Source organism: Schistocerca serialis, chromosome 2, assembly GCF_023864345.2.
Source record: "Schistocerca serialis cubense isolate TAMUIC-IGC-003099 chromosome 2, iqSchSeri2.2, whole genome shotgun sequence".
Lineage (NCBI taxonomy): Eukaryota > Metazoa > Arthropoda > Insecta > Orthoptera > Acrididae > Schistocerca > Schistocerca serialis.
The window spans coordinates 135,150,916-135,176,327 of NC_064639.1; the positions used below are offsets into that span (position 1 = coordinate 135,150,916).

Below are 25,412 nucleotides of genomic sequence, written 5' to 3' on the forward strand. Positions count from 1 at the left end.
GTCCTGACATGCCTGACACTTTGCTACTTGAGCATATGTACAAACCTAAGCACAGTTCCACTGGCATAACACACACATATGTAACAAGGCTGATGGGGCGCAACTTGGTTGTGTATCATTTCAGGGAGACTGTCCGAAATTGTGTATTAATGCTTAATCAGCGAGATCTATGACAAGCTCAGATACTGTGATGCGTTCAAATTTACACATGTCTTATGATCCATGTTACAGAGATGCCGGCGGCAAATGTGTGAGGTACTGGGCAGAGGGGACACCGTTGTCACAATAGAGTGCCAAGCACAGTTGGGGGAGGAATGGCCTGTAATCTTCAAAAAAGATATGCTTCGTGCATTTAACAGTTATCTATTTGGTGAATTCTCCAGGATCAAATGCCTGGGACGTGGCAGCAGCTATGTGTAGAAAACTATTACCTTATGGACCTGGAACTAACGCAGAAATTGGCTAGGATTTTCATCAAACTGAAGATGTGAAACCTAACATCAAATAATAAATTATGCATGCAAATTGTCTACGAATGAAATATGGACATGGAAAAAGGTCGTGACAGTTAAATTTAGTCTCCGGCCGAATTTTAGGCCTGTAAGTTACACGAGTAGTGTCAAATCTTTGTACATTTCGATAAGTAATACAGAGAGTATAAGACGTGGAAATAACATGGGGATATTTAATTTGAGAGTCCATTGTACCTTGCACCAAATGTGGTTAAATATCGAAATTCAGTTGATACCAAGAGAAGTACAGATAACAAGACATAGTGACAAATTGTGCGTGTGTTTGCATGTGTTTGTGTGTGAGTGTGTGTGTGTGTGTGTGTGTGTGTGTGTGTTTGCGCACGTGCGTGCCCTGCTGACGATATTTTGTGGATTGTGAACAACGATAAGATAGTGTGAATAGACAGTTCAATGTGGAAGAACTTCATTTGCAGAATAAATATGCGTAAGGAGTTCGTACGTCACACACGAGCCCAGGAGTGAATAATACTATGGATAACAACCTTATCGTCTTCGTAAAGAGTTCCTGATGGGAGTTTAAGAGAAACATTTATTTCTTCCTTAGCTAAACGATATGCTATTACCAGACTAGAAGCTATGATCCATAACGACAGAATAGATGGTACGGTTGACTCTGTGGAAGATTATCTAAGTGTATTAAACACCAGCATCTACTGTGCAACAGCATAAGTAAATATTACCAGCAGTAGATGACAAACGTTTTATACTGCAACATCATACCGCAGGACAGGGTCCCTGCACCCCAATAGGTATGGGATGGGGAGGCTGGGTAAGCTTATAGGTGACAGTATAGTGGGTGGTGGTGGTGGTGGTAGAGTCACTCATCGAAAAATTCCTGTAGTAGTTGGTGTTAGAGCTGCACGTTTTTTAGATTGAAGTTAGTTGAGAGGTATATCTGATTAAAAGAAGTCCCTCTAACTAACGGCTCACCTTTTGAGGATGTAATGTTTCCAAGTAGAGAAGGAATTAGCATATTTCATCAAAATAAAAGAGGTATTAGAGATAAAGTCAGTGAACTGCTTATAGATGTTGATTCTGAAATTATTGGTATATCAGAGCACTACTTAAATAATTTGATAATTCAGAGACTTCCTTTACCAGGATACAGATTAGTTGGCTGTTTCTCAAGGAGTTCCTTGCGGGTTGGGGAGTGGCTATGTACTAAAAAACAGTATTCCATTGAGTCCATAGACATATCATGAGACTGCACTGAACAGATATTTGAATGGTGTGCAGGGGCAGTTGAATTTAATGAAACTAAACTTCTAATTATTGTTGTTTATAGGTCACCTAACTCCGACATCAGAGCATTTCTGCTCAAGCTAGAGGGGATTACTGATTCACTTTGTAGGATGTAGCAGAAACTATTTACATGTGGTGACTTCAGTATAAATTTTGTATATTATGCTGCAAGAAAAAGGATGGTGGTAGATCTCCTAAATTCACATGATCTGATGCAGACTGTGGTTCTTCCAACCAGGGTGCAAGGGGATAGTAGGACAGCCATAGACCATACTTTTATTCATTCTTCATTACTAGATGGGCATTCTATTAGTGAAAGCGTGAATCGCCTGTTAGATCATGATGCCCAAATTTTAACACTAAAAGGCTTCTGTACTCAAACCAATGTCATATTTAACTAAAAACTATGTGGGAAAGTTACCCCAACAGCAATAGTGTTTTTTAAACCTTGTCGAGGAACAAGAGTGGCAGGATGTTTATAGTGCTGATAACATAGACGATAAATACAATGCTTTCCTTGACGCATTTTTCATGCTCATTGAGAGTTGCTTTTCATTAGAACGTTGTAAACGGGGTACTAGCAGTAATAGACAGCCTGGGTGGCTGACTAGTGGGAAAGGATATCTTGTAGAACAAAGTGGGAATTATATCAAAATGGTAGAAGTAGGCACAATGAAGTTACAGTAGCCCATTACAAACAGTATTGTAAGGTACTTAAAAATGTTATTAGGAAGGCAAAGAGTATGTGGTATGCAAATAGAATAGCTAATTTACAGGATAAAATTAAAACCATATGGTCAGTTGTGAAGGATGTGTCTGGTCAGCAGCACAAGCCTGACGATATAAAGTCAGTTCGCAACAAAAATATTTCTGTTACTGGTAAATCAGATATACGTACAGTATTTAACAATCATTTTCTGAGTGTTGCTGGTGAATTAAATAAAAATTTAGTTTCTAAAGGAACTCATATAACTTTTTTGGCAAATGCCTTTCCGAGATTGATGTCTGAAATACTCCTCTGTGATACAGACAAGAGGAAGATTGAGTCAATAATTAAATCACTGAAGACTAAGGACTCTCATGGTTATTATGGAGTGTCTAGCAGAATATTCATGTACTCTGCTGCACATCTTAGCCCTGTATTTATCCATATTTGTATTTTTTTTCCTTTAGGAATGGTCAGTTTCCTGAGCGATTAAAGTTCTCAGTAGCAAAGCCGCTTTATAAAAAGGGAGAAAGAGATAATGTAGATAATTTTAGACTTATTTCTATGCCTTCAGAGTTTGCAAATGTTATTGAAAAGGCTGTGTATGTAAGGATAATGGATCATTTTATATCACACGATTTGCTAACAAATGTAGAGTTCGGCTTTAGAAGTCGTTTAACAACTGAAAATTCTATATTCTCTTTTCTCTGTCAGGTAATGGATGGGCTAATCAAAAGCTTTCGAACGCTTGGTATATTTATTGATTTAACTAAGCCATTTGATTGTGTTGATCACAAAATAGTGCTCCAGAAGTTGGATCATTATGGAATATAGGGAGTAGCTGACAATTGGTTAACCTCTTACTTTAGCAAGAGGCAGCAAAAGGTTATTATTCATAATGTTGATAACGGCTGTGATGTGGGGTCTGAATGGGGAACTGTCAAGTGGTGGGTCCGTCCCCCAGGGATCAGTGTTGGGGCCACTCCTGTTCCTTATTTATATAAATGAAAACGGGTAACTCCAAAATATTTCTGTTTGCTGATGACACTAACTTGGTAGTAAAGAATGTTGTGTGCAACATTGGCTCGGTTTCAAAGAGTGCAGTACATGACCTAAGTTCATGGCTTGTAGAAAATAAACTAACGCTAAATCACATTAAGACTCAGTTTTTACAGTTCCTAACACACAATTCAATTATACAATTTTAATTTCACAGAACAGGCATATGATTAGTGAGACTGAACAGTTCGGATTTCTAGGTGTTCAGATAGATAGTAAGCTGTCGTGGAAGGCCCACATTCAGGATCTTGTTCAAAGACTTTATACTGCCATTTTTACTATTCGAACGGTATCAGAAGTGTGTGATCATTCAACGTGAAAATTAGTCTACTTTGCTTATTTTCATTCGCTTATGTCGTATGATATATTTTGGGGTAACTCTTCCCATTCTAAAAGGATATTTTTGGCTCAGAAATGGGCGGTTCAGTCAATAAATTTTGTAAGTTCACGAACCTCTTGTCGACCCCTGTTCACCAGTCTGGTATTTTGACATTGGCCTCTCAATATATATATTCCATACTGTCATTTCTTGTTAACAATATTAGCTTATTCCCAAGAATAAGCAGCTTTCACTCGGTTAATACTCGGCAGCAATCAAACCTGCATTGGGATCGGACTTCCTCAGCTCTTGTGCAAAAAGGTGTGCAGTATACTGCTGCATCCATTTTCAATAAGCTACCACTCGAATTCAAAAATCTTGGTAGTAATCGACGTGCTTTCAAATCGAAACCGAAGAGTCTTCTCATGGGTCTCTCCTTCTATTCTGTCGAGGAGTTCCTTGAAAAATTAAGCAGATTCTTATTGTATTGATTATTGCGTTTACTTAAACTCATGGACTGACTTTTTCGGGTTCATGAACATTTATGTTTATCTGTTATTACTTTTACATTGTAATTTCATGTACTGACACGTTCCATGACCTTGGAGATTTGCTCTTCAATTTGGTCCTAAGGAACTTAATGTGTAAATAAATAAATAGATAAAAAATAATTGGCTAACTTTGAAAAGCAGTTGAAAGTTAGTAGATTACAGCATAGCAATTCTAGTTTCTTACCTATACAAATGTGTGTTAAATTCAGCCAGCTGGAGTGGCTGTGCGGTTCTGGGTGCTACAGTCTGGAACCGAGCGACTGCTACGGTCGCAGGTTCGAATCCTGCCTCGGGTATGGATGTGTGTGGTGTCCTTAGGTTAGTTAGGTTTAATTAGTTCTACGTTCTAGGCAACTGATGACCTCAGAAGTTAAGTCGCATAGTGCTCAGAGCCATTTGAACCATTTGTTAAATTCAGATGTTAAAACTACTGTTTAGTATATTATTTCATAGAAATTTCATGTTGTTTCCACTCTTAAGCTAGCATTTTCAGAGGACGAAAATGAACATTTTGTTCAACAAGATAAATTAAGTACCCCACCATGGGGAGGTGGGCGGTATTATAGTATTTGGGTGACTCTGACAAGTAGTTGCAAGAGGTTGTTGACAGCATGGCAACCCTCGTTTCTTACCTATAAGAATGAGCATTAAATTCAAAAGCTGAAACTACAGTTGAGTATTTCATTTCATCAAAGTGTCATGTGGTTATTAAAGCACGCAGTGTAAGTCAGTCATCGGCAGTAATCCCAATAAGCGACCATTGCATGTGTTGTACTGTTACAGAAGAAATCTTTTCACATTTTCATAAAAAACACAAGCATTTTATGTTTCTTTAATGTGCTACTCACCTTTCGACAGAAAGATCGAATTTTCGTCCACGACCACAGATCGAACTTTTCATTGAATGGAACATTGTCTGAAGGCATTAATACTCCTGATAGCTACTCTTTTCAAGGAAACCGAGCAGAAATCATGTTGATCTAACAGTCAGTGATATAGACTGTTGCCCCTGCAGCCCCTGAAATGGCTGCTGGCCTCTTCAAGCACCACCCGTTTGTCTGGCCTCTGAACAGATGTCTGTACTGGTGAGGGAGCTAAATTGTCATATATGGTGCTTTCTATAATTATACATAGGTATTACGAAAACATGTGAAACGTCCCCTTTGAACAATTATACACGACTGTGCTTAACCTGACACACAATATTTTCTGCGCAACGCAATCTGACTTTCAAAAATCCCTACAAAAGAATGGCCCTGACTAACATTAACCTATACGTTTCACAAATCGCTTACCTCACAAAAATCTTGGTTACTCGAGCTACTGCAATAAAGCGAGCGCCACTACTGCCAGCTAAATAAAAGATTCGAACTACAGAAGGCACTAACTACTGATAGGCATAGTTAGTAAATGAAAGAATTTAATTCAGAACAAACACTGTATTTACCTTAATAGTCATAATATATATAGCAGTTCATAACAGTCTTACAAATTTCAAAACTCCGCCATCTCTCTCCCCACATCCATCACTGCTGGCGGCTCACCTCCAACTGCACAATGCTACGCGCTGTTCACAGCCGGCTGCCTAACACTACAATGGCGAGTATTACAACAATGCCAAGCAGCCACAGACTGCACACAGCACAGCCAGTGATTTTCATACAGAGGTGGCGTTACCAATAAAAAAACCTAAACAGCCTACTTACATAGCCCCCATGCTCCCCACAAAAAATTTTACAAAATGTTTTGGGCAGTGGCCAATAATGATTTGATAAAATTTTTCATAATTACAATAACAAAGATATCAAATGCACACACTTATTGATACAATGTTGGTCAAAAGCTAAAATATTCTCATAGTCCATAAAGACAGTCCTAATCGTTCATCACAGTAAAATAGCAGTGTTTTACTCAAAGTCTGAGCAGTAAAAGAAAATGCACACGGAAGTAGTGGACTTCAATGCAATCTTGAAAAAGTAGTGTTGTCCTTCCAACGGAAAGACAGTGACGACTCTTGATATGCAGACAGGTATTGGTCCACAACAGAGCAAACCCACAACAGAGTCAGTCGAAATTTTGAAGAGTATTGGTAGGTAGGTCATCACAGAGCAGACCCACTGTAGTCCTGGTAGAGATTACGATACTGGTGGGCCACCAGAGGTGCAGACCCACTGCAGTCCTTGCAGAAATAATGGTACTGGTGAGTCAGCAGAGGTGTAGACCCACTGTAGTCCTTGTAGAAATGGCCAGCAGCCATCTGTTGTGACTGTGCAGGTGCACAATCACCATTGAAGAGTCTTGCGGATAATATAGCAATTCCATAAACCACCACTTGTGCACTCACAAAGTTTTTGGAATTGTCCTTAGAACCAGCAATCCTGTTATCCAGTCCCTTGCTGAATTATTAACACATGTGAAAACACTATCAGTCCCTACTTCTCACATATTGTCCATATACTTTGACCAACAGAAACGTGTGCAGTAAAATGAAACTTACAAGTTACTTAATATGATGAACTGGTGTCAATTACAATTTTATAACATAAGAATACAATAACAAAGATACAAAATACATCATTAAAGAACATAACAATACAGATAAATTTGTAGTAGTACAGGCTTTACAAAAGAATAGAAATAGACATATACATCAGTGTTACAGGAATTATGACATAAGAAAATAAATAAAATAATGAGAATAGTTTTCGAAACATTAATTTCACACATGAGCATTGAAACAAAACAGAATAAATAATGTCTAAACATCTTTACAAAGTAAATAACATATTATTAATGCAAATTGTATTTGAGGATAACAGTATTCCTCATCATAGTGAATGCAGCTGAGTATTAGAAAAATTCTACAACCTAAATCGTATCAGATAAACACATAAAGACAGGATGAACACAAATACACAAGGGTACACAAACATATAGCGGAATAATACAAAAGGAAAGGACAGGGTTTGTTGTACTGCAGTATTTTGCAAACAAAACTTTCTTTACTTCTTCGAGATCTCCCTTCATTCATCATTATTCCCAAAAAGTCCTATCTATACCTCTTTACTGTATTCTAACCATGTTTCTCTCAAAGTAATTATGGCTCATTGTACAATACTCATTTTTGCCCAAATCGTTTTCATATATCTTCTCAATGCGTTTCTTCCAATTCATCGCAACTCATTCTCTCATATAGTCTACCCCCTCTTAAGCTACCTTAAATCTACTGAGCTCAGATGCTAAACTAAGGGACGAGGCAATGCAGCAGCACAAAACAAGTAACGCAAACAGCAATGAAAAAAATGCAGATTTGCGAAGCAAGCAGCATTATAGAAATTAGCAAAGCAATTGCAATATTACAACTAATATAAGGCAATGTGCAGCAAACAAGAAAAATAAATCAGTAGTAAACTGGCTTAGAAGAGTAACACAAAGTCAAATTCAGTAACACTACGCCTGGCAAACAGCAGCAGAAAATGAAATAACTTATACCTAAACATGACATAGCTCAAGCAGAAAAAATAGTACACTAAAGATAACAATGCAGATAAGGGAAATGTATAATCACATCTTAATGTCTAAGTAATTAAAGTGGTGCACCACAAAAACTAATTCTACAAAAAATTACCAAGTACTTGAAAAGAAAATTATGAATGCAGTTCCTGTGAAGGTAAATGTCTTTTTGTACTCCCTCATTTTTTTGAAAAAAATATTATTTACTCGATCTGTAGACAGAAAATATTTATATTAGTACATCTATAAAATTTTATTTTAACCAATGCTGCAGTGCAGCTAGAAACTAGATATTTAACAAAATGAGTACATAAATACATAAAGCAAGCCATATGGCATTTCTCTCAATTAGCAAGACAATAGCCGTGAAATGTTTCTCATCGTTTCATTAGGCATTTTAGTAAATATAATAAATTAAGAGCTCCACAGTATAATCATATGTTTACAAGTTCGACCATGTCGTTTTTTCCAATGCTTTCTACAAAGGAATGTCAATAGCGAGGATAATGGCCTCCCTTTTTTTTTTCACCTGTGCCTCTGAAAGGCACTCGCTAATGACTTCTTTCCAGGCAACTGTCGCCCATCTGGGTGCCCACGACGCATTACGTGCAGGTGGTCACTTAACTTTCTTACGGAAATATTTATGACAGCACTTTCCGCTACAGTGACAGTCTCATATAAAAATATTTCACAGGTCAAGAATTTGGGTTACAAATCTGTAGAAACAAAATCCTATTGATATAACAGTCTCAAAAAAATTTTCGTCTGCATTGTGATACATTCACACATTTACACACATTTCATAACTCTTAAAGTACGATTCTTGGTTTCCAACAACATTTTTCACAAACCAGAGTCCCTAACCACTACTCATTATTCCTTACCTTATTCGTCGACACTTCTTCAATATTTCATCATAACATACGTCGTATAATCAAATAACTCATATATCATCAGCTTACTGATCATAAACATACCGAAACAGCATAATACACATAGTCATCATAATAACAACATCATAACACCTCAGTCAACTCTCAAAATCGTCGTAGCTTCCTCCAATAATTTCATAACCAAAAACAAATTCTCTGCTCATGTCAAAAGTGTCATCTACCTCAAACGTACTTTAAAAATCATGATCCCATGCCAAATACATCATTCAAAGCTCTCGTAGTATCACAATGGTTCCAAAAAAAAAATATGAACAGTTCGCAAAGTACAGACAAAATTGAATTTCATAAGTGTGAAGTTATCCAACTGTGTAATTACGTAAACATCTGTTACTGATGTATTAAAATAAATGTTTGTCTCTCTCAGTTAAATGATCAGATATCTGTGTAATTTGTGTGTTAGAGAAATATGGTACCGATGTGTAAAGTTGTATAAGCAAATACCATATTAGCTAGGGCTCCTTGTGCTTGCCAAACACATGGTACACAAACTAAGTGTGTACCCCCCTGAGGATTAATGTAATTATACCCTCAGGTGTTACAGATTACAGCAATGGAATGAAATGTATCACGGAAAACTTTCTTTGTAATTCAAAAATCTTTAAAAAAATTAATGTTTTAAGTACAAAATTAATCACTCAAATACGTGTCCTTTAGCGCTAAATGTGCGTCTTGCCGTAAGATAATTCTGTGGAAGTGTCATAATTATCGTCCTCCGAAAGCTAAGTTCTGCAGAAGTCAATATACTTACCTCATGATAAACAAAAGTGAAATGCTTTGAGTATAGATATCTTAGTTATTACGCTTATTGCCGTGATGAAGAAAGTACTGTGCTGTAACGCATTGTTGTGCTACAGAAAAGGCTGTCTCCTTGTAGCTATACCACAAAAGTAACTACTAAAACATGTTTTACTATCCAGAAGAATTCAGAAAAACTGTGCAGATATAAAACAGATACACCGCAAAAGCAACAATGTAAATTGTGTCACACAGTAGTAGCGTCGTGATATAATTGTGTAGCTGTCAAAGAAACCAAGTGCTAAGTCATCTTTAATCCCACAGAAAGTACTTCAAATAAAGAATGTCTTTTCAAGTAAACCAAAATGTTGCATGAAAATCTCATTAGCAGTGCCAGTATATGTTCTAAGTATGTGAGCCTTATAGTCGTTACGTGATCGTGCAACTAACAAGCAAGAATGTACAAATAACAACACTGTGTCGTCTGTTCACTATAACAACACATTCGTAATTTCTGTTTAAATAAGTTCTCTTGGTTCTTGACTGGATATTTAACTTCAAACATTGTTGCATGTTAACAGATTCTAAGTCTGACAAAGCATACTGGTAATGTAAAGTGAAAAGTTATACGGCAAAGACAAAGTCAAAAAGCAGATTATTTTTCAATAAACGGTTCTACATGTGAAATGTGGTGTAAACCTTTACTCTTCCTAGCGCACAGAGTTTCAACTTCAAAGCAATTATCATGTTGTATACATCGGTAAAGAATGCTAAAATTTTTCTCAAGGCTAGCGTCTTATGTTATTTTTCTCGGAGCCAGCGGGCGCACGCGGCTGCCTGCTGTGCGAGTCATTGTCTGTCTCTTTGTTGGCGCGCGCCGTTATTGGGATTAGGAGACCTAACTTCTACAAATTCACTCTGACGAGAAGGCCCTGCCCTGTTTGAATCCCGCCAGTTCTGATGCAATTCAGGTCTGTCGTTACGAATATATCGTCTGTCGTCATGTCGGTAGATTCCATAGTTTCTTTCTTGTCGGTCATGTGGTGGAGAATTTCTCCCTGAGTCGTAACTGCGCGCTGGACTGTTGCATCTAAAGTTATTCTGTCTCCCTTGATAATAATTATTTTGGTTCCCATATTGTCTGTTTCTCTGATTGTCTCTGTGATAGTCATTACCGCGGAGAGGTGATCTTTCCCTGTAATTATTACTACTCTGCCAACGGTTGTCATACGGGTGGTGTCTGTTTTGGTCACGATTTATGTGTAAGAATAGCCTTGTCGTGTCCATTTATTATTTCTGTCATCGCGGAATTGTGACAGATGTGACCTGTAATTGTTGTACTCTTCTTTTCGCGTTCCGCGATTATCAGTGTAAATTTCCAGTTCTTGTAACAGTCCCTGAAAAGCTTCAATGTCGTCTTTGCAACGTCCTGCTAAAATAATATGCCGTAAATGTTCAGGCAGTTCGAGTAAGCAAATGCGGATGAGTTCTGAGGGGCTGTGTGGGTTTGAAAGATACTGATTCTTATGCAACATGTCTTCAAAATATGTGACAAGACTGGAAAATTCAGATTGTTCAAAGTGTTTCATCATCATGATGCTATGTTTTACTCGGTCTTGTGTAGCTTGAGACCAGTATGCTGAGAGGAAGGCGTGATAAAAATCTCCTTCACTGTGACAATCGTGAATGACCGATCGCATTCTTACAGCTGGTTCATTCTCTAAGTAGCCACACATAAATTCTAATCTGTGTTCTAACGACCAGTTGGGAGGAAAACAATGAGAGAATTGATGGAGCCACGCTTGTGGATGAATGTCGTTGCCAGAATTCTTAAATGTTTTGAATTTACGTGTAGTAATGAACAGCTTATAGTCAAAATCATCATGTCGGCGTGTCGCATATCGGTCATTGTTAGGTCGTGTCGGCCGTTCCATCTCAAAATTCGGTGCACATTGCCAATTTCTTTCATAACTTCCGAAATGTCCTGTGTTATTATCTTGTGGGTGTTCCGTATTTCTAAGTCCCTCTTCCCGTGTTGGAGCGCGAGTGTCCTCTGAAATATGAAATTTTTGTATTACTTGTGCCAACTGATCTTGTACTTCCCGGATTTCTCTTCTGTATTGCGTATTAATTTGATTTTGATTTTGTTAGAATTTCTTAATTTGTTCATACTCTTCTGTGTCAGTGATGGCTACAGGTCTTGTGTCATTCATATCATCATCTACTTTTGCAGATAAGTTAGTGAACTGATCCGAAAGTTCGGCTACTTTCTCCGATAGTGTACTTATTTCTTCAGTGTGTTTTTCTGAACCAAGTTTCAGAGTATCTATTTGTGTTGAAATCGTATCTGCTGTGTCCTTTAAGTTTTCTTGAGTTTTTGCAAGTTGCGTAACTGAATCGGTAGATGCAACTGAGTCAATTTTAGCTTGCAAGGTGTCGTGATTTTCATGAACAATAGTTTGCAGTTCTTTCATGGCTGCTTCGTGATTCTGTAATGCATTTTCATGATGCGAAAAAATAGGTTGGAAATGCTCACAAATTTGTGTTTTTACGTCATTACAGACTTTTTGACATTTCGATTCGATGTTATGTAACTCAGTAGTTAAATCTTCACGTGTTTGTTCAAGCATTGTGTCTAACTTTTGATGATTTTGTTCCATTGTGTCTAACTTTTTAAGATTTTGTTCCACTGTGTCTAACTTTTGAAGCTTTTGCTGTGTTTGTCTCTGATTTTGTTCCATTGTGTCTAACTGTTGATGTGTTTGTCTCTGATTTTGTTCCATTGTGTCTAACTTTTCAAGCTTTTGTCCCATTTGTTGCATTAATTGTAATAACAACGCACTGGTGTCTGAAACATGTTCCTCAGTGCTTTTCGGCAGTGAATTTGCACCGGCAACATTCACATTTTGACAAGCGGAAAATGTGTCTTGACTCATTTGAGAAAACGGTGAGGACGCAAAACCTGAATCTACAGTATTTGCAAAATTGTGTCCTGTCATTTCGGATTCCTGAGGCGAGCTGTTGCCGAGCGATCGATCGATAATGCTTCCCTGTTCACTACCTGTTTCACTGTCTACGCCATTGTTTGCAGACCGCTCCATTTCCCTATGCACAGTTACCAAATTACTACTCTGAACATCTGTTAATTCATCACACAGTGGTGCTGGCAAGCTACGCTCGTCGTCACTATTATTTCTCAGTTTACTTTGGAGCCTAGTGTTGCGTTTTTCACACGCCATTATTGTCACAATATTTCACACGATAACACAGAAAAGCACAATTTGAAGAGCAAAAATAAGAGAACACATTAACATAGCACTGAAAATAATATGTAGTTAATTGCAAGCGCAGCTGCGAAATACTTGGTGCAAATCTACATGCATGCCACAACTGTTTTACTGTACAACAATGAAAGACTGCAACTACAAAGGAGATTCTCTCTACAATCACGCGCTAGCAATAAACAATAGCTACACTAATTACACAAACTACAAGAAAAAAATCAGAAGATTCCAGTGAGGTATCCTGGCAGGGTCGCCATATGAAACGTCCCCTTTGAACAATTATACAAGACTGTGCTTAACCTGACACACAATATTTTCTGTGCAACGCAATCTGACTTTCAAAAATCCCTACAAAAGAATGGCCCTGACTAACATTAACCTATACGTTTCACAAATCACTTACCTCACAAAAATCTTGGTTACTCGAGCTACTGCAATAAAGCAAGCGCCGCTACTGCCAGCTAAATAAAAGATTCAAACTACAGAAGGCACTAACTACTGATAGGCATAGTTAGCAAATGAAAGAATTTAATACAGAACAAACACTGTATTTACCTTAATAGTCATAATATATATAGCAGTTCATGACAGTCTTACAAATTTCAAAACTCCGCCATCTCTCTCCCCACATCCATCACTGCTGGCGGCTCACCTCCAACTGCGCAATGCTACGCGCTGTTCACAGCCACCTGCCTAACACTACAATGGCGAGTATTACAACAATGCAAAGCAGCCACAGACTGCACACAGCACAGCCAGTGATTTTCATACAGAGGTGGCGTTACCAATAAAAAAAACCTAAACAGCCTACTTACACATGCAGTTCAAGTGATGCACTGTGTAAAAGATCTGTCCGAAACACGTAATCGTTAGTAGAGTTGATTGTGCTTAAGTGTCAGAGAATGAGCATCTGTCGCCAAATATCCAGTAGACCTTATCTTGGAATTAGCTACTGGTACTATTTAGTAGTTGCCTTCGAAGAGGAAAGGAAAGGAGACAGTAAGCTTTTTAGAGAGCCTTGGCACCATAGTTCCAAGCAGTAAATGTCGCAGCTTTCCTTAAAAGTTTGTTTTTGTCCTGCCAGTGAGACGTAACCTCAAGTAGGCCTAAGATCTGAGATAATGAAAAAACTGTGTCAGCCAGTCAAAAACATCAATTATGTGTAGAAACATCTCTCTTCCTCCCAATGAAACATGGACCTTGCTGTCGGTGGAGTGACTTGCGTCCCTCACCAGTACAGACATCTTTTCAGAGGCCAAAGAAACTGGTGGTGCTTGAAGAGGGCAGCAGCCATTTCAGTAGATGCAGGGGCAACAGTCTATATCATTGACTGGTCTGGCCTTGTAACATCAACCAATACGGCCTTGCTGTGTTGGTACAGTGAATGGCTGAAAGCAAGGAGAAACTACAGTCGTAATTTTTCTCGAGGGCAAGCAGCTCTACTGTATGGCATGGAGATCTACATCAAAACAGTCCTCGGACTCATGACCACAACAACAACAATGTAGAGCGTGATCTATTAATTCCTTGCTCCCAAAGATTTTGGTGGGGTGAAACGTTACAGAAAAACTTCTAAAAACGTTAGCTGATGAAAGTTCTATCTATAGTTCTACCGATAGTCTCAAGTAGGACTAAGAGGAACTGTTAGCTATCTCTGCCTTGAATGTTTTGCATTTTATTTTGTTATAGTCATATGTGCTTTGTAGTGTTACAGAGCATTAACAAAAGCAATTTAGACCCGGAAATAGCATTGTGGAGTGCACAGTCGTGTTTTAAGTTTACTTTAACCGTAAGTTGCATCAGTAGTTTCAATAAAGTGAGCCATTTATGTTTTGTACTGTTTTTAAAGATAACAGACTATTTAGACGTGGAGATAACGTTGTGAAAATAACATTTGATAGTCCATCATGCCTTGAACCATATGGGGTGCAAAGATTGAATCTGGTTGCTACCAAGTGTGATATAGAGAACAAGATGGCCAACTCTGCGTGGCCGGAAAATGGTGTGCTGTGAGTGGCTGTTTCAGAGTAATGTCCAGTAAGATAATGGGATGAGATTGGGAGAACAAAATGTGTATGTGTGTGAGCAAAATGTGTGTGGGTGTGACTTACAAGAGGGGAGGGGAGGGGTGAGAATGGGACGGGGATGTGTGGTGGGGCGAGGTGGAGGGTGGAGGCAGAGGGGTGGGGCATGAGGCCGTCACATGTCTACCTCTGATCATATATGTAGACAAGCCGACAGTTATACGTCATAGGTGTCACAAAGTTGGCACCTGCATTCTTAGTTATTAGCAATAATCAGAGTTTATGTTTGCTTAAAATCTCCTGGTTTAATACACTCTGTTCCATTCTAATTGCTTTCTGGGTACATGTAACACTGAAAGGAGGCGGTATGACTGCTGTATTTCATAATATTTTATATACATAATAGCTGAGCGTACAGACCCTGCTTGTGCCTATGAAAAAGTTTGATGTATATCTGACTAGCCAACGTGTGTCACGATAATATAAAACAAGCTGCCTTTCCTTATACCTTTTTCAGTGAACTCCATCAATCCTATACAGTAAGGATCCCATATCGAAAAGGAATACTCCAAAAGAGGTTGGACAGTTTTTGAGTAGACAGTCTCTTTAATAGCATAGTAGTGCATATCTAAATGCATTGCTTATGAACACAAACTTTGATTCTCCTTCTGCACAAAATTTTCTTTGTGATCCCAAAATAAAATGACTGTAGTTCAATACCCTAAGTGATTAGTTGAAGCGATCATCTTTAAATTTGTATGATTTCTCTTGTACACAAAATTTATTGAATTTTTAAGCGCTCACGTGGAGAATCACGTAATTTTTATTATTTACAGGCAATTACCGTTTGTCCACAGCACATACATCTTAACTGAATCGTTTTACAAATCGTTCTGGGTTCGTTCTCGACTTACATAGACGGCAAACGACAGCTTCGTCTGCGAACAATCCACATCACTTATATGGATTATGAAGAACAGAGATACTATAAGACTTCACTTAGGAACACCGGATATCACTTGTGTGTCACCAGACGATTTTCTGTGCATTACTGCCACTGTCAGCGTATCACTTAAATTTAAAAATTATGTTATATCCTGTAGCTGACAGGTATCGGCAAATGAAGCAGTTTTATTAAAACTTCTGGATACCTTATTGATAGTATGACTCTTGTTACGGTTGAAACGTGTTTACTTGCGGATATACTTTAAATCATAAGACTGTACTAATCCGCTTTTCACGTTTCCAGCTGACATGGGATGGAGTGAAAATAACGGAAGTGAAGGTGGAGAAACTGGTCACATTCTTCGACGATTTCGACATCCGACTGGACAACGCAATTGACGTGGCGAAGATCGAGGACATCAGGAAGACGAATGTGGTGGCGCGTCAGCACCGGCTCAACCACAAGCCCTTCTCGTACTCCCTGAAGGTGTCTAGCGACAAGGAGCAGCTGGGCCTGCTGCGCGTCTTCCTGGGGCCCTCCGGGGCGTGGGAGGGCGGCTCGCTGTCGCTGGACGACATGCGCCACCAGTTCCTCGTCATCGACGGCTTCCACGTCAAGCGTGAGTACACAGGGGCTCGCCGTGCGCTTGTTTCTCACTTGTACACTGTTGTTGTTGTTGTTGTTCTTGTTGTGGTCTTCAGTCCAGGGACTGGTTTGATGCAGCTCTTCATGCTACTCTATCCTGTGCAAGCTTCTTCATCTCCCAGTACCTACTGCAACCTACATCCTTCTGTATGTGTATTCATCTCTTGGTCTCCCTCTACGATTTTTACCCTCCACGCTGCCCTCCAATACTAAATTGGTGATCCCTTGATACCTCAGAACAAGTCCTACCAACCGATCCCTTCTTCTAGTCAATTTGTGCCACAAATTTCTCTTCTCCGCAATTCTATTCAATACCTCCTCGTTAGTTATGTGATCCACCAATCTAATCTTTAACATTATTCTGCAGCACCACATTTCGAAAGCTTCTATTCTCTTTTTGTCCAAACTAGTTACCGTCCATGTTTCACTTCTGTTCATGGCTACACTCCATACAAATACTTTCAGAAACGACTTCCTGCCGCTTATATCTATACTCGATGTTAACAAATTTCTCATCTTCAGAAACGCTTTCCTCGCCATTGCCAGTCCACCTGTACACTACCTGATCAAAAATATCTGGGCGCCTATCAGTGGCCATTATTATGGGAAGTGTGCACTGCCGATTTATCAAGACTTGAACTCTGCTGAGAACACTTTCAATGAGATGCCACAATGTCTGTGGAGAAATGGTAGCCCACGTAGAAATGGTAATGCATTCTTCCTCAAGCGCTGAAACCAGAGAATGTGGTGATTTGGACGCCACGGTCTGGGGCGAAGTCGACGTTCTAAATCATCTCAACGATGCTCCATTGTGTTTGGGCTTCGACTATGGTCAGTTAAGTCCATTTCAGAAATTTTACTGTCAAAGTACATTGCCTCACAGACGCTGCTTGATAACAGGGTGCACTGAGAGTCTGATAGAATTATCGTCTCCGAACATTTCATTTACTGTAAGTGTTGAGAAATTTTTTCATATGCTTCCGCAATTAAAGTTCTCTGAAGCACAATAGGAAGCAGACACCCTAATGATTAAAAACACACTCATCCCATAACACAACCTCACCGACTTCAGCGTTGAAACCACATGCGGTGGTAGGTAATGTTATTTAAGCAGTCGCCAGATACAAATCCTTTCATCGGATCAACGCAGTATGTAGCGAGATTCATCACTCCCAATCACTCATATCCAGCTATGCACCATCAAGTGGCATCGGTCTTTGCACCACCTCAAGTGTCGCTTAGCACGGACTGCAGAAATGTTTGACTTATGAGCAGCTGTTCACCATTCTAACCCCTTCTTTTTAGCTTCCAAGCCACAGTTTTTACGTTAGCACGAGCGATAGGACACTGCATCTCCGAGGTAGTGATGAAGTGGGGATTTTCCCGTACGACCACTTCACGAGTGTAGCGTGAATATCAGGAATCCCGTAAAACATCAAATCTCCGAAATCGCTGAGGCCGGAAAAAGATTCTACGACTGAAAAGACTCGTTCAACGTGACAGAAGTGTAACCCTTCCCCAGATTGCTGCACATGCCAATGCTGGCTCTTCAACAAGTGTCAGCGTGCGTACCATTCAACAAAACATCAACGATATGGGCTTTCGGAGCCAAAGGCTCAGTCGTATACCCTTGACGACTGCACGAAACAAAGATTTACGCCTGGCCTGGGCCCGTCAACACCGACATTGGACTGTTGATGACTGGAAACATGTTTCCAGGTCAGACGAGTCTCGTTTCAGATTGTATTTTATCGAGAGGATGGACATGTAGGGGTATGGAGGCAACCTCATGAATCCATGGACCCTGAAGGTCAGCACCTGACTGTTCAAGCTGGTGTAGGCTCTGTAACAGTGTAGGGCGTGTGCTGTTCGAGTGATATTGGACCCCTGATACGTCTAGACACGGCCTTGAGGGGTCACACGTACATAAGCATCCTGTCTGATCACCTGCATCCATTCATGTCAATTGTGCATTCCGACGGAATTGGGCAATTCTAACAGGACAAAGTGACACGCCATACGTTCAGAATCGATACACAGTGGCTCCAGGGAACTCTTCTGAGTTTAAACACTTTCGATGGCCACCAAATTCACCAGACATGAACATTATTAACCATATATGCGATCCTTTGCAACGTGCTTTTCAGAAGAGACATCCACCGCCTCGTACTCCTACAGATTTACGGATTCATGGTGTCCATTCCCCCCAGCACTACTTCAGACATTAGTCGAGTCCGTGCCACGTCGTGTTGCAGCACTTTTGCGTGCTCGCGTGGGCCCTACACGATATTAGGCAGGTGTACCAGTTTCTTTGGTTCTTCAGTGTACAACGCTTCACCTAAAGTGCAAGTCTCACGAACTCCTACAGTAATTTTGGTTATAAAAAAGCAGTGAACAATTCATTGAGGTTTGCTTTAGAGAATATAAAGAAAGAATATGGTAAGCAACAATTTCTATGCGAGACAGAAAGCGTGTTGAGTTACGAGTTAGCCGTTATGTACACACAACAAAAAATGTTTTCCATCAGTCCGATTCCCAGAACTCCTGAAGATAGACGTTGAATATGGATATTGTATCAGAGACACAGTCTCTTTGACTGTTCAGAGACGTCAGTAAACCCGCCCAAAGATGTAAACAGCCACTCATGAGCAGTACCTATTAGGTGGAGGGTGTCCGACAGCCGATCGTTCCAGTCATTTCACCAGGAAGGAGGTACACGGCTCGTGTTGTATGTAGTTCAACCATGCCTAGACTTTCAATATCGCGGTTCGTTCGCGTCCGAATTGTTACTTTGTGCCAGGAAGGGCTCTCAACAAGGGAATTGTCCAGACGTCTCGGAGTGTACCAAATCGATGTTCTCCGCACATGGAGGAGATACCGCTACCTACGGATTATGGCTCGGAGGAACACTAACAGCAACAGCACCATGTTGAATAATGCTTTTCGTGCAGCCACAGGACGTCGTGTTACGACTCAAACTGTGCACAATAGGCTGCATGATGCGCAACTACACTCCCGACGTCCATGGCGAGGTTCATATTTGCAAACTGTGACACCATGCAGCGTGGTACAGATGGGCCCAACAACTAGCCGAATGGACTGCACAGGATTAGCATCACTTTCTCTTCACCGATGAGTGTCGCATATGCCTTCAACCAGACAATCCTCGGAGACGTGTTTGGAGGCAACCCGGTCAGACTGAAAGCCTTAGACACACTGTCCAGTGAGCGAAGCGAGGTGGAGGTTCCCTGCTGTTTTGGGGTTAGTATTATGAGGGGCAGACATACGCCGCTGGTGGTCATGGAAGGCGCTGTAACATCTGTACGATGCAATGCCATACTTCGACCGATAGTGCCACCATGTGGGCAGCATATTGCTGAGGCATTCGTCTTCATAGACGGCAATTCGTTCCCCCATCGTGTACATCTTGTGAATGACTTCCTTAAGGATAATGAAATCGCTTGACTAAGGTGGCTAGCATGTTCTCCAAACATGAATCCTATCGAACATGCCTGGGACGTACAGGGTGTTATAACAAGGTACGGCCAAACTTTCAGGAAACATTCCTCACACACAAATAAAGAAAAGATTTTATGTGCACATGTGTCCGGAAACGCTTAATTTCCATGTTAGAGCTCATTTTAGTTCGTCAGTATGTACTGTACTTCCTCGACTCACCGCCAGTTGGCCCAATTGAAGGAAGGTTATGTTGACTTCGGTGCTTGTGTTGACATGCGACTCATTGCTCTACAGTACTAGCATCAAGCACATCAGTACGTAGCATCAACAGGATAGGGTTCATCACGAACGTGGTTTTGCAGTCAATACAATGTTTACAAATGCGGAGTTGGCAGATGCCCATTTGATGTATGAATTAGCACCGGGCAATAGCCATGGCGCTGTACGTCTGTATCGAGACAGATTTCCAGAACGAAGGTGCCCCGACAGGAAGACGTTTGAAGCAATTGATCGGCGTCTTAGGGAGCGCCGAACATTCCAGCCTATGACTCGCGACTGGGGAATACCTAGAACGACGAGGACACCTGCAATGGTCGAGGCAATTCTTCGTGCAGGTGACGATAACCCTAATGTCAACGTCAGAGAAGTTGCTGCTGTACAAGGTAACGTTGAGCACGTCACTGTATGGAGAGTGCCGCGGGAGAACCAGATGTTTCCGTACCATGTACGGCGTGTGCAGGCACTATCAGCAGCTGATTGGCCTCCACGGGTACACTTCTGCGAATGGTTCATCCAACAATGTGTCAATCCTCATTACAGTGAAAATGTTCTCTTTACGGATGAGGCTTCATTCCAACGTGATCAAATTGTAAATTTTCGCAATCAACATGTGTGGCCTGACGAGAATCCGCACGCAATTGTGCAATCACGTCATCAACACAGATGTTCTGTGAACGTTTGGGCAGGCATTGTTGGTGATGTCTTGATCGGGCCCCATGTTCTTCCACCTACGCTCAGTGCAGCACGTTATCATGATTTCATACGGGATACTCTACCTGTGCTGCTAGAACATGTGCCTTTACAAGTACGACACAACATGTGGTTCATGCACGATGGAGCTCCTGCACATTTCAGTCGAAGTGTTCGTACGCTTCTCAACAACTGATTCGGTGACCGATGGATTGGTAGAGTCGGACCAATTCCATGGCCTCCACGCTCTCCTGACCTCAACCCTCTTGGCTTTCATTTATGGGGGCATTTGAAAGCTCTTGTCTACTCAACTCCGGTACCAAATGTAGAGACTCTTCGTGCTCGTATTGTGGACAGATGTGATACAATATGCCATTCTCCAAGGCAGCATCAACGCACCAGGAATTCCATGCGACGGAGGGTGGATGCATGTATCCTCGCTATCGGAGGACATTTTGAACATTTCCTGTAACAAAGTGTTTGAAGTCACGCTGATACTTTATGTTGCTGTGTGTTTCCATTCCATGATTAATGTGATTTGAAGAGAAGTAATAAAATGAGCTCTAACATGGAAAGTAAGCGTTTCCGGACACATATCCACGTAACATATTTTCTTTCTTTGTGTGTGAGGAATGTTTCCTGAAAGTTTGGCCATACCTTTTTGTAACACCCTGTATTGAAAAGAGCTGTTTATGGACGATGTGACTCACCAACGACTCTTAGGGATCTACTCCGAATCGCCTGAGGAGTGGGACAATGCGGACCAACAGTGTCTTGATGAACTTGTGGATGGTATGCCACGACGAATACAGGCATTCTTCAATGCCACAGGACGTGCTACTGGGTATTAGAGGTACCAGTGTTTACAAAAATTTGGACCACAACCTCTGAAGGTCTCGCTGCATGGCTGTACAACATGCAGTGTGTGATTTTCATGAGAAATAAAAAGGGCGGAAATGATGTTCATGTTGATAACCGTTCAAATTTTCTGTACAGGTTCCGGAAGTCTCGGAACCGAGGTGATAGAAAACTTTTTTAGATGTGTGTACTTTAAGTTTCCCGTAACCCACTAATCCAAGTTTTGCTACTGTAATACGACTAGACTCTGACCTTAATTTTGATTTAGAACACTAATAAAAAACCTTTCGCAAAACATGTGTAAGAATAACGTAGGTTTCCATACCCACAGCTTGCAGTGCAGTCCATTCGGTATAGCTCCTCTGTTTCCCACGTTCTGCAGGGAAGTAAGGGCTGGCTCAATGAATTATACAGTCGTTTCCGCGCAACCGGCAGTTTGTGACATATTCTGTAAATATATTAACCAAGACGCATATGTCTCTTGCGCCCAGAAACAGTACCGTTCCAGGAATATCGAGAGTGACAAAGTACCTTTGCTTCAATAAATATTCCGTCTGCTGAAGGCTGACATAGAACTTGAAGCATGATGAAACTGTGATGAATGTTTATTGCTATCTGTACAGGCTACATAGTCAAATTTCAGTCTTTGAACAGCATTCTGATTTTTGCTTTCTTATTGTAACTTGGCTGCTGGTGAAAAGTGATGAGAAAAACTTTTCACAACGTATTCTTTGCGCAGCCGACGCGACATTTAATATTAATGGGTGTGTCTATTGACATAAATGCCGCACTTGTGGATCACAGTAGCCAACGGAAACACACAAACTGGAAAATCAGTGTAGTCTGCTCTACAATGATGTTATGCCTTTCGCCTTCCAGCAAACACCGTAATCAGCAACATGTATCTCGATTTTTCTGGTAATATATGTTTTTCCATGGATAGAAGATTAAAAGCTGTTACAGGAGATTAGGCTGCTTTAATGCAGGACAGGTTTCGTCCGTATTTCCCCATATCTTTGCTTGCAACTTCAAATGACACTGGACGGTATGCTCTTGTCTCATGGCCTCCGCTAAGTCCGACCTTACACCTATAGACTTATTCTGGGATTTTATTAAGCCAATTGCATACACAGAAAAACTATGATGTTAGCCATTTAAAAAATCAAAACCTACATGTAACTGAATGTGTAATTGCAAGGAGGAGGATATTAGTGTTTAACGTCCCGTCGACAACGAGGTCATTAGAGGCGGAGCGCAAGCTCGGGTGAGGGAAGGATGAGGACGGAAATCGGCCGTGCCCTTTCAAAGGAACCATCCCGGCATTTGCCTGAAGCGATTTGGGGAAATCACGGAAAACCTAAATCAGGATGGCCGGAGACGGGATTGAACCGTCGTCCTCCCGAATGCGAGTCCAGTGTGCTAACCACTGCGCCACCTCGCTCGGTTGTGTAATTGCAAAGACATGGTTTTGGCATATCTCAAACAACTAACAACGCCCATATCAAAGCATACTGTAATAAATACTACAGCATTTATTGCATACATGGATAATGTTTTGCTTAATACAGTTTTGTAATTTACGAACGATCATTGGCATATTAACCGGCCACTACGTACAACATACAACTCTTACCATGTACAGGTGATCATCATGGGGTTATCTCTTGCAGGATGTAAAGAAACGAAACCACAGATTACTGCAGTAACAGCACGTTATTATTGACTGAAGATGAATTAGTAATGTGGTAACACAAAACGTATGGGGATTTAAAAGGATTCAGATTTTTTTTGCTATTTGACAAAATGGTTATTGCACCTGTGGCTGTAGACGTACCCACCTATCGCATTCACTGTGTAATTTGAGTTCATCACGCACACAATCTATGCAACGCAGGAACATCACATTAAAAACCCGCACCCATTCCCACAAGCACCAGTCTAGCTCACGATCTCCGCTTTAAGGTAACGGTGAGGTTTTCACGACACCAAGGAAATGACACAAATGAGTGTTTCAACACTTTAGGGTTGAAAGGATGACGAAGAGTGGCTCAGACACAGCGCTAAGATTAGTTCCATTCTGAAATTTTTGGCCAGCAGTGGAACGTGTGCAGAATTTAAAACTGTTTAATAATCCAATGGTTCTGAGTTAAGTTTCTGCGTTTTACTGGCTACGCTTTACCACTGAAACATTCGAACACATTTGATTCGCGATAGTTCAACAAGGACGAAGAGACAAAGTAACGTTTCAAAACATTGAGAGATAAAGCGAAAGTGTTATTATCACTGTTGAAATCTGTTTGCTTCGTGATGCGTGTACAATGGCGCACATCAAGTTCGGGAAAATCATTGCCAGTACCAGGAATTGTACTCGGTTTCCAGTGTGCGACGTGAGTTCTTCACAAAGCTACGCAGGCGGGTCCTTTAGAATCTGCGTTCGATTATTTCAGTGCCACATTCGTTTTTATCGTCTGTTCTCCATTCTGTTCAGTTGATAAATTTGTCATTTTATCATGAACACTTGTACGAATTCCCTGGGGCACTAAAGTAATAAATGCTCCACTCGACTTCACCTAAATGAAAATGAAGAACAGTGAGAAGCAAGGCGCTTTAGAGTCAATGTAACCTGTTTATTGGACAGGAATTCTGGCTTAAAGTATCGATTTTTTACGTACTAAGCTGCTTGAAAATTCGATAAAAGAAATATGTTAACGTCAGGTGTGACAGACACCGTACAATAGAGTGAGACAATATGTACAACAAAATCCCATATTACCTAAACAGGTCTGATCAAAGTTGACATCAACCAATGAAGAGAAGATTCACACGGTCTATTGTTAAAGGACAATTGAAAAATAATCACAATTTGTGGAGGGAATTGAGAAATTAATGCATTAATGATAGCCATGTGAAATCGGAATCTACATCCACATTCATACATTCACGAGTATAAAGCTGATGATAAAGGCAGCTTTTCATTGTGCCAAAAATTAAGATTTGTTCTTGTGCTAGTCACGGACGGACAAAAATAACTGCTTATATGCCTCTGAACCAATTGTTTTTCGTGCAAAATTGTTCAAATGGCACTGAGCACTATGGGACTTAACACCTGAGGTCATCAGTCCCCTAGACTTAGAACTACTTAAACCGAACTAACTTAAGGACATCACACATATCGATTCCCAGGGCAGGATTCGAACCTGCGACAGTAGCAGCAGCGCGGTTCCGGACTGAAGCGCCTAGAACCTCTCGGGCACAATGGCCGGCTTGTTTTTCGTGCAGTTTCGTTTTCGCGGTCAGTACTGGAACTGACAAATACTTGTAGGTACTCCCATAATAATAACATATTTTCTCCAGTTGTACGGCAGATATAAAAATTTCTGATTTCATAGTTTTATAGCAATGAATGTAAGAGAAAAACCGTTTTCTAGAAAAGTGCTGTGTTCCAACTCGTCACAACATGCGTAAAATAAGGTAAGATAAGGTAAACCATAAGATGACTCCAGTAATGAGACATATCAAATGAAACTATATGATTCCCGGATTCGAGAGACCTTCTCAAGTCTCAGACATCTATCATGTATACAGGGTGTTACAAACTTTCAGGAAACATTCCTCA

General features: G+C 40.5%; 1 protein-coding gene across 1 annotated transcript in view; it reads left to right on the top strand.

Annotated features, from left to right (window-relative positions):
- The window catches only part of LOC126456844 (allergen Cr-PI-like), a 116,227-nt gene that overhangs the window by 79,397 nt on the left and 11,418 nt on the right, over positions 1 to 25,412 (top strand). Inside the window, exon 9 of the mRNA XM_050092657.1 lies at positions 16,169 to 16,484. Within this exon, the coding sequence (XP_049948614.1) occupies positions 16,169 to 16,484 (316 nt within the window). The remainder of the gene's footprint in view (positions 1 to 16,168; positions 16,485 to 25,412) is intronic.